Below are 18,250 nucleotides of genomic sequence, written 5' to 3'. Positions count from 1 at the left end.
AATCATTAATAGTAATAATGATCTTGGGATGGGAATTCACATTTTTATTCCAAATAGTTTTCTGTATTTCACAAATTGTGTAGAATTTTCTCAGGAGGAAGAAAAAAAAAGTCCTGTTGGAGAGATGACTTGATGGATGTCCGATGTCCCACGGCTTGGCCAGGCCAACTTTCAAAGTGGGTTGAGTCCGCTTTTCTCCGCAGAGGTTTGGAGACTTCTCGGGTCTCTGAGCCACTCGTAATCGAATATGCCAGATCCCCTGGGGGTGACCGCACTGTAGACACATGCACGTGTTAAGGCTTCCCGGGGGGGCCTGGGGACCAGCGGGCCCTTGCACGCCGAGCCCCCTCCGAGCACGGGGCTGCGAGGCCCGCACCCCTGCAGCGCACGCCGTGCCGGGAAACGTGCTGCGCCGCTCTTCCCGTCTTTACGGGACTCTCGGCCCCCGGGGCAGGGGGCCAGCGGCTCCGCCGGGCCCGCGCCTCGGGGTCACCAGGTGGAGGACCCCCGGCCGCCTTTTCAGGGGTGTCTTCCTGGAAGCACCCCACTTACAGGGACTCCAGGCTCCTGCAATCGACAAACCACCTCGCACGACTCCGAAGATGACATTTCGGGGAAAGTGGCGGTAAAATTCGAGACTTCCAGCCCTTCACACTCTAGTTAGAATCCTTCCCGGGGAGACCCCGTAACATCAAGCTCAGCGGGGGCAAAAAGCGCGTTCCGAGCCAGCCAGGAGTCGAACCTAGAATCTTCTGATCCGTAGTCAGACGCGTTATCCATTGCGCCACTGGCCCCGTACTGGCCCGGCCCTGGCTGCGACATACATCACCCGTGACGCGGCTCCCAGACGCTCCCGGCCGCGCCACGGCCTGCGGCGCCGCCCGCGCACAGCGGCCCCAAGGCGCTCCGCCAATCCGCGGCCGCAACGTCACGGCGCTCTTCCGCGCGCTCCAATCCGCGCGTCGCGCGGCTGCTTGGCGCGCTCTCCGCGCGAGCACTAAGTTTGGCCGCGGCCGCCTCCCGTCCGCTCGGGGGGCCGACGGGGGCGGGGCGAGGGGGGAGGTGGGGCGAGCCGGGCGCTGCGGCCGCCGAGCGGGGCGATCGGTCGAGCGCGGCGGCCGGAAAGAGGAAGAAGGAGCTGGTGGTGCACGATGGCGGCGACGACCTACGAGCGGCTGAAGCTGTGAGTCCCCGCGGGCCGGAGGCCGTTGAGCGGAGGGGGCGGCGGGCGGGCGGGGCGGCAGGTGCGGGCCGCGGCCTCGGGCGGGGGGTGGGGGGCTCCGGAGTCCCGGGGCTGCGGGCGGGCGCGAGGTCCCCGCCCTGCGCTCCCGGAGCTGGTCGGCTGCGGCGGCGCCGAGGCCCTCCGGAGGGGCCCCGGGCCTGGGAGGCCTCCCCTCGCCCTGCTCGGCCTCGGCGCCCGCCGCGGGAGCGCCAAGCTGCGGAGCGGGCCCCAGCGAGCCGGGGCGCGCTCCCCTCCCCTCCCCGCCCCCCCCCCCCCCACTTGGTTGGTTTGTTGGTTTCTTGGAGAGGCGGCGGCTAAATTCATCTTTATTTGCTTAGCAGGGGAAAGGAGAAGTTGGCTTGTTTGTGTTTTCTTGTTTCAATGGACCCATCGCACACCGCGCGTTCGAGGCCACGCACAAATCGACACACCTTCCCTGGGCACCAGAGCCCTGCCTGGCCAGCCTGTAGGATGCAGGAAAAAAGAAAAGAAAAAAAAAAAAAAAGAACAGTCAGTATACTCTTGAGGTCCTGAAGGATTCATGTGGTTTTTAAATATTACACAGCTCAAGCCCAAAGCAGGTTGAGGTTCCTCTTGACAGCCAGAGGCCGTTCTCGAGAATTTTGGCCACTGCTGCTTGACTTCTCCCTGAAGCCAAGTTCTCGAGGCTTTGGGCGATAGGCTCTGGTTGTCAGAGTGGTAAAGTTAGCATCTGTAGGTTCTTTGGGCTTGTTCTGAATCAATTAAAGGTGCGTTTTCTGTTAGCATTACCATCAGCTCCTTGGTTTTCCTGTCTCCGAATTAACTTTGTTGTGCTTTGTGTTTAATATTTTCCCTCCAGACTGAAAAATCCGGCTGCCCCATTCTGAGAATGCCCTTGGCCTCAGAAGCAAAATGTCGTTTGGAGGAAACTTACCCATCCCTAAATGAGCTAAAATGCCTCGGGATCTAGAGGCGGAGGTATCATATTTCTCTTTGTAGGGCTACGGAGGACATCACAGTGTGGTCTGGGCACTTCCTATGCTCTCTGGAACCTCAGACTCACTAAACTCTCTGGAAGGTTCAATTTGAAGTTGAGGCGCAGAATTGGGAGTGAGGTCATCTACTTGGCGTGCGATATTTTGCAGAAAAGACTTATTTTTTCCTCAGCCCACTCCTTTGCCGCTTTTGTGTTCTGTAATTGTCTTTGAAAGTCCCAGCTGCACACTTCCTTGCCCGTTTTCCTTGCCAGGTTTCCTGATTCTCTCCCAGTTCCCCTCTGCAAGGTGATCACCTTGCTGGTGAATGAATCCAGCAAAAATGTCTTTGACTAGGGTACTGGCTGGGCCGGTGTCACGTGTGCTGTGCTGGCTAATTAGGTTATTGTTGACTATCTGATAGTCACCGAAGGGCTTAATATGATCCCACACCAGGTCTCAAATGTGTTTAAGCAATATGGAGCCTTGGCTTTATGCGCCTCAGTGTTAGGTTATGAAATGCAGTTGAATTTTCCTGTGGCACAGATTAAAAGGGATGGAAGACTTTTGAATTCTCATGATTGCTTATATATTGCCAAGGAGACACAAAACTCATCAGTCCAAACCTTCCAAAACAAAACAACTCTATATCCATAAAAGACAAAGGAAATTTGGCCCTTACGTGTGGGGATGATGCTTTTCTATTGATTTTTGTAGAAATGGAAACTATGAGTGAAAAAGTAAGTGTGGGGTTATGTGAAAGTCATTCTCTAATTTATCAGTCCTTAACTTTATTACCCACCTCCCCAGAAAAGTTTTGAGTGCCTCTGTAAATGTGAAGATCCTACTTCTCTGTAATTTTGTTTTTCTTACCAAGAAATTTGTGAGTTGGAATCTCTGTTCTTAATCCTTCCTTCTGGCCCTTCCTGCTCTGAGGCATGCTGTTCAAGGTTTTTAAATGCGGCCTCTGACCCTAGCAGTGTTCTTTTTTAGATGCATTTGGAGTTGGCAGTAGTTTCTGACCCATGTAAGAATTAGTAGGATCCATTTTTAAAAACGTGCCTAGAAATGTTTTAAGAAAGATCCATACAAGAGATAGTTTGATCATTTATTATAAAACTACTGCTACTGCTGAGTGTCACAACATTGAAGTGCTCCGGATGTTAAATAATAATTTGTTCTACATTATGTCACCAATGTGCAGGCCGCCTCTGTCCTGTATGAAGTTCACCTTCCTCTTTGATGCCCTGATTTTATCAGCTGCTCTCCTACTTAAAATCTCCAGCTCCATCTTGCTGAGTGATTGAACCTACATTTCTTAGTCATCTGGATTCCAGCCTCTTTCTAAGCTAACCCTTAACCTCCTTTTCCCTAACTGCTGAGTGCATTCTTTCTCCCTTCCACCAGTCTTGGCCACCCTGTTTTAGCCTCCCGCTTATTTTATTTTGGTCCTTCTATCAAAATGCTTTCTTCTTCCCCTCTTTACATGCTGATCACAATCATGGACCCATGGTAGAGCTGAGAGATGCAGACTTTTTTAGTCAGAAGAGACTTCGATTCGAATTCTGTCCTTGTCATTTGCTTTGCATCATGGCCATGTTACTTAACCTCTGAATTGGTTTTTCATCTGTGAAAAGAGAATGGTCCTACTTCATATAATTATTATAACGATTGAAAGAGAGTGTAGATGAGATACCCAGTGTAATTTACAGAGACTCATTTTCACTGAGAAGCCTTTTCCCCACATCTTTCCCTTCACTGAGCCCCTATAACACTCTACTGTCATAGAGACTGGACACCAGATGTCCATCTGGCTTGCACCTTCTGTCTTTTAGGATTGATATGCAGTGTATCATTTTTCAGCGACAGGAAGACTGAAAGTTGAACGATCAATCCACAGAACTGTTTGCCTTTTTTTTTTTAAGATTGATTATTATAGTGGGTGTGCAGGGGAGGAGGGTAAGAGCTAGGGAGAGAAAAACTTCAGCAGACTCTGCTGAGTGTAGAGCCTGATGTGGGGCTCAGTCTCCTGTCCCTGAGATCACAACCTGAGCCAAAACCAAGCCTCAAGATGCTTAACTGACTGTGCTACCCAGGTGGCCCCCTCCTTTTTTTTTTTAAGTGGGCTCTGCGTGGAGCCCAGTGTGGGGCTTGAAATCACAATCCTGAGCTCAAGATTGAGCTGAGATCAAGAGTCAGACTTTTGGGAGGGCTGGATGGCTCATTTAAAAAAAAAAAAAAAGGGTCAGGTGTTTAACCAGCTGAGCCACCCAGGTCCCTTTCCATAGCACTGTTTGAATTACTCATTTTGCCACTTAGAAATGATGAAATCATTGTAGTGCATATGCTTTGTCCCTCCCACTAGATTGTAGATCATATTCAAAACACCTTAACATTAATTTTTTCTCTAGTCCTCAGTACCTAGCATAAAGCCTTGTGCAGAGAGATCCTCAGTGAATCACCTAAGTAAATGAACTTTCCAGTGGAGAGATACCACAGCCAGCATTTCAAAACGAACACAATTTTTTGGAGTAATTTGGAGTAATTTGGAACATATTCTTTTGAAGTAGCAGCAGCTTAAGTCATTAAGTCATATTTGATTGTCTTTCAAATGCTTCTGTGAAGTCATAGGTTGATGTATATCCTCCATCATTGTTGAAGAGGGGAATAATTGCCCTTGGCCCCACAGTTACAGTCAAGCCAGGAAGAACTGGCCTTGGAACACAGCAGGCCCAGAGTCCAGAGATCTTTCCATTACACTGCATTATTCAAATTACTTTTTTCTTATCAGATTGCTTTCACCTTAGTCTTTGGATGTGCCTGGTATAGAAGTGAGTCACTTATATTTGAAAATAGCTAACATGTCCATATGGATTTTTAATATAGAAAACAATATCGATATGTTTAGAATTTAAAATTCTTTTAAGACATCCAGGCAGTTCTGAATAATCTATGTGACTCCTTTTTCCTTTTTTTTTTCTTTTTTAGATTTTATTTATTTATTCATGAGACACGCAGAGAGAGGCAAAGACAGAGGCAGAGGGAGAAGCAGGCTTCCTACAAGGAGCCTGATGTGGGACTTGATCCTGGGATCATGCCCTGAGCCAAAGGCAGCCGCTCAACTGCTGAGCCACCCAGGCATCCCTCCTTGTTTCTTTTTAAGTTACCTATGTAGGCATGGATAAAGTCAGACAATGATAAATTTGAAATTATGAAACAAGTGCAATAGAAATCCATTATTGGAAACATTTAAAGGACCCTCGCCTTCCCCTCTTTAAAAGGTTAGCTGAAACAGGTGTAAAGCTGGAAATTCTTTAGAAAGTGTATAAGGCCGCAGCTTGCCTCTGAAGAAACCTTGTTTCTTCAGTTAGGAAGTCACCTTTCTTGGTCAAAGACAGCCATAGCTGTGAGGTCAGTGAGACAGCTACAATGCAACCCTGACCAGACGTAAACGGAGTTACACAGTGGTGAAGACATATGTGGTCTGTCCAGTACAAGCAACAGTCAGCTTATTCACACATCACTTTGCAAGGAAGGATGGAGGGAAGGGAAGGTTATAAATTTGGGCACAGATCTGCAGAGTTTATTTCCAAGATATTCATTGGCTTGGTAGCTTAGGCTGGAGGGTCTGCACTAGGCTGCAGGCTGGGCTGCATCAGATCACATACTGCACTTGTTTTAAATGCATATTCCGGAGCTTCACATGAGGCCTAGTGAAAAATCAAGTTGGGGCCTGGGAATCCTCATGTTTAACTAGCTGTCCTGGTGGTTCTTCTGCACCCTGAAGCTGATTGGGAACCAAGGGACACTGGTGTGGTAGAGTGGCATTGTTTGGAAGGCTTGGGGGCCCCTAGAGGAGTTTACTGTGGATTAGAGCCTCAGGTTAGGTAGCAGTTAGATTTGGTCCTGTGAAGGAATCTGGTTTTTGGAGATGATGGTTTTAGGATGTGCAGAGAATAGGAAGTAGATGGGACCTCAGTGTTTTGAGGAAGAAGATGGAATTAGAGTGCATTAGCTTCCTGGAAATATCAACTGTTTGGTATTGTGTTGGGCTCTTGGGTGGTCTGGGATGAACCTGGGCTGTAGGAAAGACACCCTAGCAGTGGCTCAGTGAGGCGGAAACCCCTGGAACCCAGAGGGTGGATGGATGAGGGCTGGTGGTAGCACCTTCTGGGTATAGGTATAGTGGGCTCAGAGGACCCTTCTTGACTGTCTGGGTTTTTATTTTTTGCTAGCCGGGTCTAGGAAAGTGTTATTTCTGTATGTCTTGAACCAGAGATAGGTTAGGGTTGATTATTAAAACTTTGATTTAGGGATCCCTGGGTGGCGCAGCGGTTTGGCGCCTGCCTTTGGCCCAGGGCTCGATCCTGGAGACCCAGGATCAAATCCCACGTCAGGCTCCCGGTGCATGGAGCCTGCTTCTCCCTCTGCCTGTGTCTCTGCCTCTCTCTCTCTCTGTGTGTGACTATCATAAATAAATAAAAATTAAAAAAAAAATAAAAATAAAAAAAATAAAACTTTGATTTAATTCTTGCTGCACGATTTTCGAGGATTTTTTTTTTTTTTGCTAGTTTTGTGCCATGACCGTTGACATGCTTCTGTGCACATGGTAATACTGTTTTAAATTGTGCTAAAATATACATAAGATTTATCATCTTAACCATTTGTAAGCTCCAGTTCAATTCACATTGTTGTGCCACCATTACTGTCATCCATCTCCAAAATTCTTTTCATCTTGCAAACCTGAAACTCTGTATTCATTAAACGACTCTCCCTTCCTCCTCCGCCTAGTCCCTGGCAGCCAACGTTCTACTTTCTATCTCCGTGAATTTGACGACTCTCTAAGTACATCATAGAAGTGGAATTATCCAGTATTTGTGCCTTTGCGATCCACTTGGCATAATGTACTCAGAGTCCATCTATGTTATAGTATGTGTCAGAATTTCCTTTTTAAGGCCGAACAATACTCCATTTTATGTATATATTGCATTTTGTTTATTTGTTCATCCGTCAGTGGGTGCTTAGGTTGCTTCCACTTTTTTGGCTGTTGAGAATGCTACTACTGTGAGCATGGGTGTATAAATATCTCTTTGAGACCTCGCTTTCCATTCTTTTGACCATATACCCTAGGGTAGAATTGCTGGATCATAAGATAATTCTTTTTTTTTTTTTTAGATTTTATTTATTTATTTATTCATCCATGAAAGACACACACACACACACACACACACACACACACACACATAGAGGCAGAGACACAGGCAGAGGGAGAAACAGGCTCCCTGTGGGGAGCCCGATGTGGGACTCAATCTCAGGTCTTCAGGATCACGCCCCGGGCCAAAGGCAGGGGCTAAACCGCTGAGCCACCCCGGGATCCCCAGATAATTCTATTTTTTTTTTTTTTTTTTTTTTTTTGAGGAACTGCCATGCTGTTTGTCCAAGTGGCTACACCATTTTATATTCCTGCCAACAGTGCACAGCATTCCAGTTTCTCTACATCCTTACCAGCACTCGTTATTCTCTGTTTTGTTTTTCATAATAGCCCTTGTAGTGGGTGTGGGGTCAGCAAATAGTAATACTTTTTAAGTGGGTTCATTTTGCTCTTGGGATGTGACAGGATTTTGAAGAGGTTAGTTGTTTCCTAGCGATGTAAATGTTACATGGAGGGGAAAAGGGATGTTTTCAGACACTAGAAGATCATAATTGCCAACTCTGAAAAAAAATTTTGTGTTTGTATTATAATTAAATATATTGCTTCTCTAAAAATTTGACAAGGGTAATTTTTAAAAAGCACTCTTAAGAGCTACTGAATCCCAAGTGGCTGTGCAATTAAGTGCATTTCTATTAAGAATAATAGTCAGAATTGCCCACAATGAGTTTATTAGCTCCTAGTCTTCTGAATTTTCCTTTTTATCTCATACTTGATCAGCAATCTTTACTACCAAATGAAAGTAGTCAGAGTAGGAAATAATTGTTATTTAAATATTCTGCTATTTTGATGTATCTCCCAGAGTCTGTATCTGTTTAACAGAAAGCAGAACTCAGAATGGAGAGAAATGAGACCGTAATCTTGTTTGGTTTGAGTTCATGGCTCATGCCTATTAGATTTGGATAACCTCGCTGGACAGTTCATTTAGGACCAGAGCTCTTTTTACTGTGCGATATTATTTTGAACTTCAGGGACTTGATATCAACAGCATAGTTAATGACCAAATAATCTTCTTGGATGGAATCTCCTTGTCTTAACTTCTAAAATCTATTTCATAAAAAAAGTAATGTGGGACAGTTTAATGAAATGAGAGACTTCAGAGCAGTGGATGGCCATTCTTTTGTCTGTTGAGAAAATATTTTCTCCCAGATTTTTGATCATCATTGAGTCTTCTGTCTTGGTTTCCATGTATTTATTATGTTGAGAACTCAGTATAACCTGTTCACTGGTTAATTTTGAAAAGCTCCAGGCAGAAATTGGCACCAGTGACACTTTTGTAGGCTATCTAACCAGAGACCACTCCTGTTTGCTCTTTTCCCTCTTGTTAGTTACACCCTACTCTCCAATCCAGTGTTTGACCTACCAAGATCTTTCCTTAGCTGGGAGAAAGGGAAACAGTTTTTAAATCCTTTTTATTCTGTCACTGAGCCAAAGAAAACATTAATTAAGGGCCATAGAAGAAAATCCAACTTAGTGTAGATATTTGCTGACTGATTATATTATATTCTCTAAGAATATTGATTGAGCTTCTGCTGTCTGAGAAATACCAAGGAGAACAGAGAAGCAGAGTCCTTGTCTACAGAGACCTGACAGCCTATTTGGTGAAGCTCCCTAAACAAAAATAACAATAAAGCCATGCACAGCAGCAAAAATTACACCACTGAATGGTTTACTCAAGTGTTTATGATGGTAAATGCTAGAGAGCTGAAGTTAATTTCACTGGCTTTTGAAATGAAACCTGGGAATCATAAAATTTACAGAATACAATTTACTGGGTAAAACGCATATACTTCAGGTCAATATGAAGGGCAATTTAAAGAGTGGTGGGAAGAGGAAGACAACAAAGAGGTGTGTAGATGTCTCCAGAGTTGAGATGACACCTGCTCTGATCATTAGTGGGGTTCTGAGTCATCTCTTACATTACTCTTAGAAATGTTGATTAGCTGGCAGGCACTGTTTGAATCTTCATTGCTCCAGTTCTTGAGCTGTTCTCAGTAGCATTATTAGAATAGGCTGATAGCAGCAGCAACTTGGGTTTCAGCAAGACTGGAGAGGCAATATCCAGCAACGGTCCTAGAGCCTTTGTTGAGGAGGGGTGGAGGTCCAGCAGAGGGAGGGGGAGAAGCAGACTCCCCACTGAGCAGGGAACCTGCAGGGCCAGGCTGATCCCAGAACCCTGAGATCATGATCTGAGCCAAAGGCAGGCACCCCTGAGCCACCCAGGCACCACTTAACACATTTTTAAACTTTATTTTTATTTTAATATAATACTTATATATGGTTTAAAAGTCAACAATACATAGAGCTTATATTAAAAGAGCACCTTTTTGCGCTCCTAATTCCCACTGTCCCAGAGACATCAACTTTCAACTTTATAAGCAATTTCTTCGGGTACTTTATTCCACTTTTCTTTCCTTTCTTCTTTTTGTTTTAAAAATTTTGTATTTTTAAGTGATCTCTGTACCCAGTATGGGGCTTGAACTTAAAACTCTGAGATTGAGTCATATGTTCCAGTGACTGAGCCAACCAGACACCCCTTTACTCCACATTACTGAACAACATGCTTGTATTGCTGTTTCCTGAATTTTTTTCAGGTTTAGTTAACTGGTGACTTTTACTTCTGAGGATGAGAATTTAGCTTTTATACCTCTCCCTCTTTTCCTCCCTTCTCCTTTCAGTGTATTTATAGTAAGATATTCAGTATTCACATTGCTATGCTCATGTAGATGTAGTTCAAATGAGTCAGTAGTATATTTTCTTATAAAAATGTTTTGCTTTTCCTGGAATGGAATGTGCCTTTTTTCTTTTTATTTGCATGACTTTTTTTTTTTTTTTTTAATGGGCCTTTTGCTAATGCATCTTCAGTCTGTGTGACAGCAATAAAATTCCTCTCGAACACATTGGATAACCATCAATTCATTTTCTTCTCTGACATTTACTTATGGGAACCCTGTACCCCTTGCTTTAATCTGTACTTGCTTTTCTTTAGGCCTGTCATGTAGCTATTGTCCCTGACAATATCTTCATCAGAATTTTTTTTACTTCTGTCCTGTTTTGGATTCTCTTGATCTAACTCTTGATTTATTCCATTTTGGTGAAACAAGCCTTTCCTTCTTTCTAAGAAAGGTTATCTTTTGAGATGTTGCCCATCTGAAGATGTTTTCATTCTATCCTCACACTTGTTTGATAGCGTGGTTAAGTATAGAGTTTTCAATTAGAAATTATTATCTTGTAGAATTTAAAGACCTGCTGTTGAATAGTGCAGTGTGTTGTTGCTGGATAATCCAGTAGTGTGGCTATTGAATATTTCAGTGCTTCTCTCTCTCTCTCTCTCTCCCTCCTTCCCTCCCTCCATTTCTCCCTCCCTCTCTTCCTCCCTCCCTCCTCTTTCTCTTCCTTTCTCCCCCTCCCTCCTTTTTCTCCTTCCTCCTTTTTCCCTCCCTCTCCCTCCTTTTTTTTTCCTGGGAACTTTAGGATTGTCTGTGGCTTTCTGAAGTTTAATGCTTAATGTGCCTCTGTGTATGTATGTTATCTGTTTTTTCATTTTTACTATTTCTTTGAAGTTTTTTTTTTTTTTTTTTTTCCTGTGTGCTCTTTTAGAATTCCTGCTGAATTTGTGTTGAATATCCTGGATCAGGCTCCTCTCTCTTTCCCCCTCCCTCCCTGGCCCCCTCCTTCTCCCACTTCCTTTGCCCCTCTTCCGCCCTTCCTTCCTGTGCTTTCCCGTTTTATAGCTCTTATTTTTTATTCTGTTCTCATGGAGAGTTCTTCAGTTTTATCTTCCATTCTTTCGGTGGACTAGTCAAATTATTATTTCTGCCCTCACTCCAAGAATGTGTTCTTGCTTTCACAGTGTGTTTTTCTTGTTCTTATTTCATGACTGCAGTGCCCTCTCTCTGAGGCCATCAATTATAAAATAGTGTTTTGAAGTTGTAGACTGTTCTCAGCATAGTTCGTTTATCCAGAGTTATTTTTCTGTTTGTTTTGGACTCTTTCTTATATGACAGAAACTTTCCTCGTATCTGGTGATCCTTGGTTGTCATATCATGTTTAAGACGGAGGCACTACTGGGGATCCCTGGGTGGCTCAGCGGTTTGGCGCCTGCCTTTGGCCCAGGGCGCGATCCTGGAGTTCCGGGATCGGATCGAGTCCCACGTCGGGCTCCCGGCATGGAGCCTGTTTCTCCTCCTGTGTCTCTGCCTCTTTCTCTCTCTCTCTCTCTGTGTCTATCATAAATAAAAATAAGTAAATCTTTAAAAATTTTTTAAAAAAAGAAGGAGGCACTACAAATTGATTGGAGGGTCTGCTTGTGGGTCAGGGCTTATCAACTGGTGGCTTTTGCTGGAGAGTGCTTGAGCAGGAACTCCACTCTCTCATGGGGGAGAGGGGCTAAAGGTCATAAGTTGCTGGTCTTTGCTTTCAGGAAAAGTTTCTTCAGAGACAGTATTCAAGGCTCCTGTGGAGGCTCAGGGAGAGGGGTGATGGGAGCTAGGTTGCCAGCATTCTGGGAATCTGGTACAGGAAGAGGGTAGGATGAGTTTCCCAGTCTGTAAGTTAAACCTTCTTTGTCTCCAGACTTCACTTAGCTCTCTCACCCTGGTCTTCAGCTGTGCCTGATGTCCGGAGGCCAGAGAGCATCTTATGTTGAACTGTGTTAAGCATTAGATCCCAGGCGTGGGTGGATCTGAGCGTTTCTTGCACAGACTGTCAGCCACTTCCCCTTACCCCAGTCCTTATTACTGTTTCCTTCTGGTTCTTGAGGCTTTTCATCATTCTGCTGCTGGAATCTGCTGGCTTTATTGGCTCTTACCAACAAAGTTGGTGACTTAGTGAGTTAGCCCATTTCCAAGCACTCTCCCTCTTGCAGGCATGCATTTGAACACATTTGAATCAGCCCCACAGCCTGCACCCACCTGTTGGCACCCCCTAGATTCCATGTTCTGAAAGAATATCAGGGCTTTTTTTTTAAATGCAGAGTGTTCACTCTTGGAAATCCATTTCATTCTTCTTCAATTAAAATTTTAGTTTGTTGACTGTCTCATTACAAACCTGTTGTAGATGGCATTTTTCTTCTTACAAAAGAAATTTCAGTTTCTAACTTTATAATTTTCAGGACTCTAAGGACTTAGTGAAGTCACTAACTTTGTGGTTATTAGGATTGTGACAATTAGCAAAGGCTTAGTTTTTTGTAGCTCTCTACTTTTTTTGGTATATAATTGAAGGTTTTTTTTTTAAGATTTTATTTATTCATGAGAGACACAGAGAGAGGCAATATAATTGAAAGTCTTAATCCAACGTGTATGTATTTTGTCAGTATTCTTACACCTTTCCAGATGAGTTTTAAGTTTAAATGTCAAATAGGGGGCACCTGTGTGGCTCAGTGGTTGAGCATATCTACCTTTGGCTCAGGGCATGATCCTGGGATTGAGTTCTGCATCAGATTCCCTGCAGGGAGCCTGCTTCTCCTTCTGCCTATATCTCTGCCTTTGTCTGTGTCTCTCATGAATAAATAAAGAAAATCTTTAAAATTTTTTTCAAAACTTAAAAGTTAAAGGTAGTCAAAGTGTAAGAAGAGGGTGCACTGAGGAAAGCAATATGCCTTTTTCTGCTGGCTGTTTATTGAGCTGCAAGCTTTGTGTTTTGTGCATTATATTAAAAAGTGAAGGAATTTGATTTCTGCAATTGTATGTTGATTAGTCGTCTTTTTGCATTAAAATAACATTGGTTATTAAAGAAGTAACTTCCCATTCATGTGCTAATCCTGCCCCCCAAATATAGCTGTTAATGGAGAGCACCATAGGCTCCTGAGCAAGATGAAGAACAAACGCAGGGACTTCACACTTGTGGTCACAATGGTGTAGCTGTCCTCAGGCCTTGTTTCATACAAAAGGAACCCAGGTGATGGCTTTGTCAAGAGACTCAAAACAACACAAGGCTTAAAAACCAGAGCCCACAGCCATCTGAGGTCATTCAGTAAAGTAATGATGCCACCATTTTGTGGACTGTCCTCTCAGTGCTGGACCTATCTCCTGTGTTCTCTCATTTACCCTCAGCTATCTTTCGTGGACAGAGCTGAGCTGGGAGGCTCTGTGTTTTGTTCAGTGACTTGAGGGACTAGGCTTCAAACCAGCTTTGTAAGAGTTTAAAAGCTGCGACTTTTCCAGCATACTCTATTACTAGAATTTGAAGACACTGTCATCTCTATGTGGGATGGTACAGACATTGGTGTGTTCAGAATAGACCCTAGTCAGTCAAGAAAACATGGTTATTTATACTGAGATTAATGAGAGGCTTTGGTTTAATAAAATTTGAATTACAGACTTTCCATTAAAAGTGGTTTAAAAAAGTTTTGTCACTTAGAGACCCAAACACCAGGTATCAAAAAATTCCATTGAGGGAAGCATCTCATTGTTTAGTGTCAGGAAGATGCTGTATCTATGGATTGGGTTTTGGCCAGGGGTTAATGTGAAAGTGGTTCATTCTAGGGGATTTGATCACTGTGTTCGTTTTTTGTTGCCGCTGTACCCAATGACCATAAATGGAGGGACTTAGAACAAGACAACTGTATTATCTCAGAGCTTCTGTGGTCAGAACTCCAACAAGGGTCTCAGTGGGCTGAAATCAGGGTATCAGCAGGGCTGCATTCCACACCGGAGGCTGGGAGAAGAATCCTCTTACAAGCTCATTCAAGGTGTTGGCCAAATACAGTTCCTGTGGCTTTGGGACTGAGGTCCCTATTTCCTTGCTGGCTGTCAATGTGGGGCCACTCTTAGTTTCTAGAAGCCTCTCTCCTCTCCTTGCATGTGGCCCCAACATCTCAGGAGCTATCAACAGTTTATCAAATCCATCTCATGCCTGAAATTTCTCATTCCCTTTCTGCTGCACTTCTCTGGCTCTTTCCTCTTCTGCTTTTCTGGGTTCCTCTGATTCATATGATTCCATTGGGTCTACCCTGACTACCCAAGATAATCTTGTTGTAAGGCCAGTTGATTAGTAACCTTAATCCCATCTGCAGAGCAGTACCTAGATTGAGTAATCAGGAGATTGGAATCTTGGGGTGGGGAGACATCTTCAGAATGGTACAGTTGCTTCTGCAATAAAAATTTCTAGCACATTCTGTCTGCAGTTTAATTGTTCAAACTTTTTAAAAAAAATCTCTTTAAAATTTTTTAAAATTAATTTATTTGAGAGAGAGAGAGAGAAAGAGGATGAGCAGAGAGAGAGAGAAGCAGACTCCTTGCTGAGCAGGGAGCCTGATGCAGCCTGAGATCATGGCCTGAGCCAAAGGCAGGCACTTAACTGATGGAACCACCCAGGCACCCCTAATTGTTCAAACTTTTAAGTATGCAAAATAAAAGTGGTTGCTGGAAGAAGTAACAAGGTATAATCAGCATTTCATGCTGGCTTCTTAAAGCCAATGTCTTATGTATTAAAAGCTTTTTTCCTGTTATAGAGTCATATTTACAAATAAATCAAGGAAGATAGTCATGTAATTTTTATTCACATTCTGTATTATTCTGGAATATTTTTTGATAAATCAGAGCTGTTTTATATGGTCTTGATATTTGAGGATACATATTTAGAAGATAGAGTTTGATTTCTGTATCTTCCTGTTAAAACCAAATTGTTCAGAGGTGGCCCATGTGGCAAAGATATCAGAACCTTCCATTGTATTATTTCTTTCAAGTGTGTATTAAGTAACTTTTCTGGTCCTGTCCTGAAATTTTGCAGCTTTTCTCCCTTCTCTGTCAAAGGATGTTTTTGTTAATAATAAAAAGTTATCACACCCATGAGGTAACTCTTTTATTCTTTGCAAAAGTATTTCATAAATGCTCATTTAATTCCTGCTGTCTGTGAGGTAGTTAGGGTAAGCAGTCTCACCCCCAGGCTTCATGAAGGGCTGTGATTGTGGGGCATCCCCATAGAGTGGGGGCCAGCAGTGGGGGCAGTGAAAGAATTCACCCGAAGCCAAACAAAAGAGATAGAAGTTTATTGAGTACACTGCAAGGGAGAGGTGGCCCAGAAGCAGAGGATAGGCTCTTTGCCATGAGGCAGGGGTGAGGGTGGAGTGAGGGGGCATGGGAACATCACTGTGCCTGGTTAGTAAGGCCCTATGGCTGTTTCGAGGTGGGTCGCTTAATACACCTGTTTGCTTTTCCTGTTTGCATCCAGCTTTGCGGTTGCTGAGAGCCCCTTTGCTTTGCTCAGATTCCAAGCCCTTGCATGAATGTGGCCCTGACAGAGATGCCTTGTTGACAGAGATGTTTTGTCCTCGTTCACAATTGTGCCAGGAGCTTTTTCATGTTTCATTTAATCCTCAAGAGGACTGATCATTGTGCTTCTCTCACCGCGTTCTTTGCCTAGTCTCCCTATATTTATTATTTTTTAATAGCGGTTACCTCTGATATCACTGAATGACTTCTCTTGCCCATTGTATGTCTCCCCATTAGAACGTAAACTCTGTGATTCAGGGACTTGGTACTCATTACTTGAACGAGGGCTGGCATGGAGTGGACACCCATAACTTGTCCAGCATTACATATATAGCTAGTGGTTAGCAAAGTCAGGAGTCGAATCTCTGTATTTTGGACAGCAGATCTTGAGGCCTTTTCAGTGCCTCTACTCCTAATGCAGTGCTATTATAATTTATTGAAGTAGTATTTTGATTAGCGGCTTATCAGTTATGTGAGTGTTGGTTTTTGATGTAGGACACAAAGGCAAAAGAAAAATTCGCTTACTACCTGTAGCCCACTGATAAGTCCTTGAAATAAGCAGAGTGACATTCCTCTAGGAACTCACCTGCCCCAGTTTTAATATTTCGCTAAGGGCAAAAGGCAATCTTAGCCTGACCCCCAGGATCCTGTAAGTCTACTTTAAATACTTTAATATATAAAAATTCCTTTGGAAACTTCCTGTATCTCTGTACACCCCCCCCCCCCCCCCAAATATGTATTGGCAATCATCCTCTGAGCATATGACCCACCAATATACATCTGAACGGACTCAGGACAATAATAGATGACCTTTCCCAACAATAGCTAGCTCCCTTAGGATCCTGGAAATCTGTTGCCAAAATACCTGGGAGCCTTAGGCTCTCCCTAACCAAACCTTGAAAGTATATGACAGGGACACCTGGGTGGCTCAGTGGTTGAGCTCAGGGCTCAGTGGTTGCCTTCAGCTCAGGGCATGATCCTGGAGTCCCGGCATCGAGTCCCACATCGGGCTTCCTGCATGGAGCCTGCTTCTCCCTCTGCCTGTGTCTCTGCCTCTCTCCCTCTCCTTGTCTCTCATGAATAAATTTAAAAAAATAAAAAGGTATATGACGGGCCACTCCTCATGACCTCAGTTCATCTCTTTCTGCCTGCAGGTCCTGTCCCATGCCTTAATAAAACCACCTTTTTGCACCAAAGACGTCCTAAGAATTCTTTCTTGGCCATTGGCCTTGAACCCTAACCTCTTTCCTACATCAGTTTTGATTTCCCATGTAAACAAGGCTTCCAGGTGTTTGTTGATTGACCGGGATTCTGGGTGGCTTTGGCACTATTTGGACTAGGACAAGTCATTGGGAGTTGACTTAACACTGAAGCAGCATTGGTAACTGGACTACTCCTTAGCAATGCTGTGATCATTATTTTAGAAGTAAAAGAACAGAGGAGAGGTTCTTTGTTATTCGTTTGAACCTTGTGAAAAGAACTCCTGGAGTTTCTTCACACTTCGGCTGGGCTGGGCTGGCGGTTGGCTGGCGGTTGGCTGGCGGTTGGCTGGCGGTTGGCGGGACAGGATGTTCCAATATAGCACCAGCCGCCGGCACTCTTTCAGGTCCTGAGCCTGGTTAAGCCTTAGAGAATGCCTTGGGGCATCTGTGCGGTGGTGCAGCCGCTGTACACTGCCTGGAAAAGATGGGCGGCTGGTCAGAATAGCTTCTCCTTTGGAGACAGCACTTTTTTTGAAAGCTTTTATAAAGAAGTCTTGTTTTTGAGGTCTGTTATTGAAGTTTTTTTCCTATTATATTTTTTAATCAATCCCTTACCTCCCAGTCACTAATGCTTCTGTAATGATTAACACATGGTTAATAACTTTAAAGTAAATTTTTTATTTGCTCTTAGAGAGCAACATATGCTTGCACACAACATCTGCAGACAAGGACTGGCATGTTGATTTTCTTTTGTTTTCATGATTTAAGACTAGAGAATACTGTAAGTAGATTATCTGGAAGTTATATTCCTTTTAGTTGATTTCAGGACCTCTCCCTTTTTTTTTCTTTTTTTAAAAAAAGATTTTATTTATTCATGAGAGACACAGGGAGAGAGGCAGAGACACAGGCAGAGGGAGAAGCAGGCTCCATGCAGGGAGCTCGATGTGGGACTCTATCCCAGGACTCCAGGATCACGCTGTGGGCCAAAGGCAGGTGCTAAACCACTGAGCCACCCAGACATCCCTCCTCCACATATTTCAAGACAGTAGTACGATAGATTTTGATATATTTTTACACCCACGAAACCATCACCAGAATCAAAATCGTGAACACCTCCATCACTCTGGAAAGCTCCCTTGTCCTAGCAACCCCTCCCTCTTCCCACTATACAAGTTAAACATAAAACTCCCATAAGATCCAGCCATTCTGCCTCTAGGTAGTTACCCAGGAGAAATGAAGGGGCATGTCTGACTTAGACTTGTCCAAGAATGTTCATAGAACCTTTATTCACTTTTTTTTTTTTTTTAAAGATTTTATTTATTTATACATGAGAGATACACAGAGAGAGAGGCAGAGACATAGGCAGAGGGAGAAGCAGGTTCCATGCAGGGAGCCTGATGTGGGACTTGATCCCAGGACTGTAGGATCATGCTCTGAGCTGAAGGCAG

The 18,250-nt window shown here is 43.9% G+C and overlaps 1 protein-coding gene and 1 non-coding gene across 2 annotated transcripts in view; one reads left to right on the top strand and one right to left on the bottom strand.

Moving 5' to 3' along the window:
- Positions 1-721: 721 nt before the first annotated feature.
- Positions 722-794, bottom strand: TRNAR-ACG (transfer RNA arginine (anticodon ACG)). Its single transcript has one exon. It is a non-coding gene; the product is annotated as a tRNA-Arg (tRNA).
- Positions 795-1,069: 275 nt separating this feature from the next.
- The window catches only part of SACM1L (SAC1 like phosphatidylinositide phosphatase), a 59,387-nt gene continuing 42,206 nt past the window's right edge, over positions 1,070-18,250 (top strand). The window contains exon 1 of the mRNA XM_025458249.3: positions 1,070-1,183. Within this exon, the coding sequence (XP_025314034.1) occupies positions 1,152-1,183 (32 nt within the window). The 5' untranslated portion in view covers positions 1,070-1,151. The remainder of the gene's footprint in view (positions 1,184-18,250) is intronic.

The sequence above is a fragment of the Canis lupus genome, chromosome 20 (genome assembly GCF_003254725.2).
Source record: "Canis lupus dingo isolate Sandy chromosome 20, ASM325472v2, whole genome shotgun sequence".
Lineage (NCBI taxonomy): Eukaryota > Metazoa > Chordata > Mammalia > Carnivora > Canidae > Canis > Canis lupus.
This window is presented reverse-complemented; position numbering and strand designations above follow the sequence as displayed.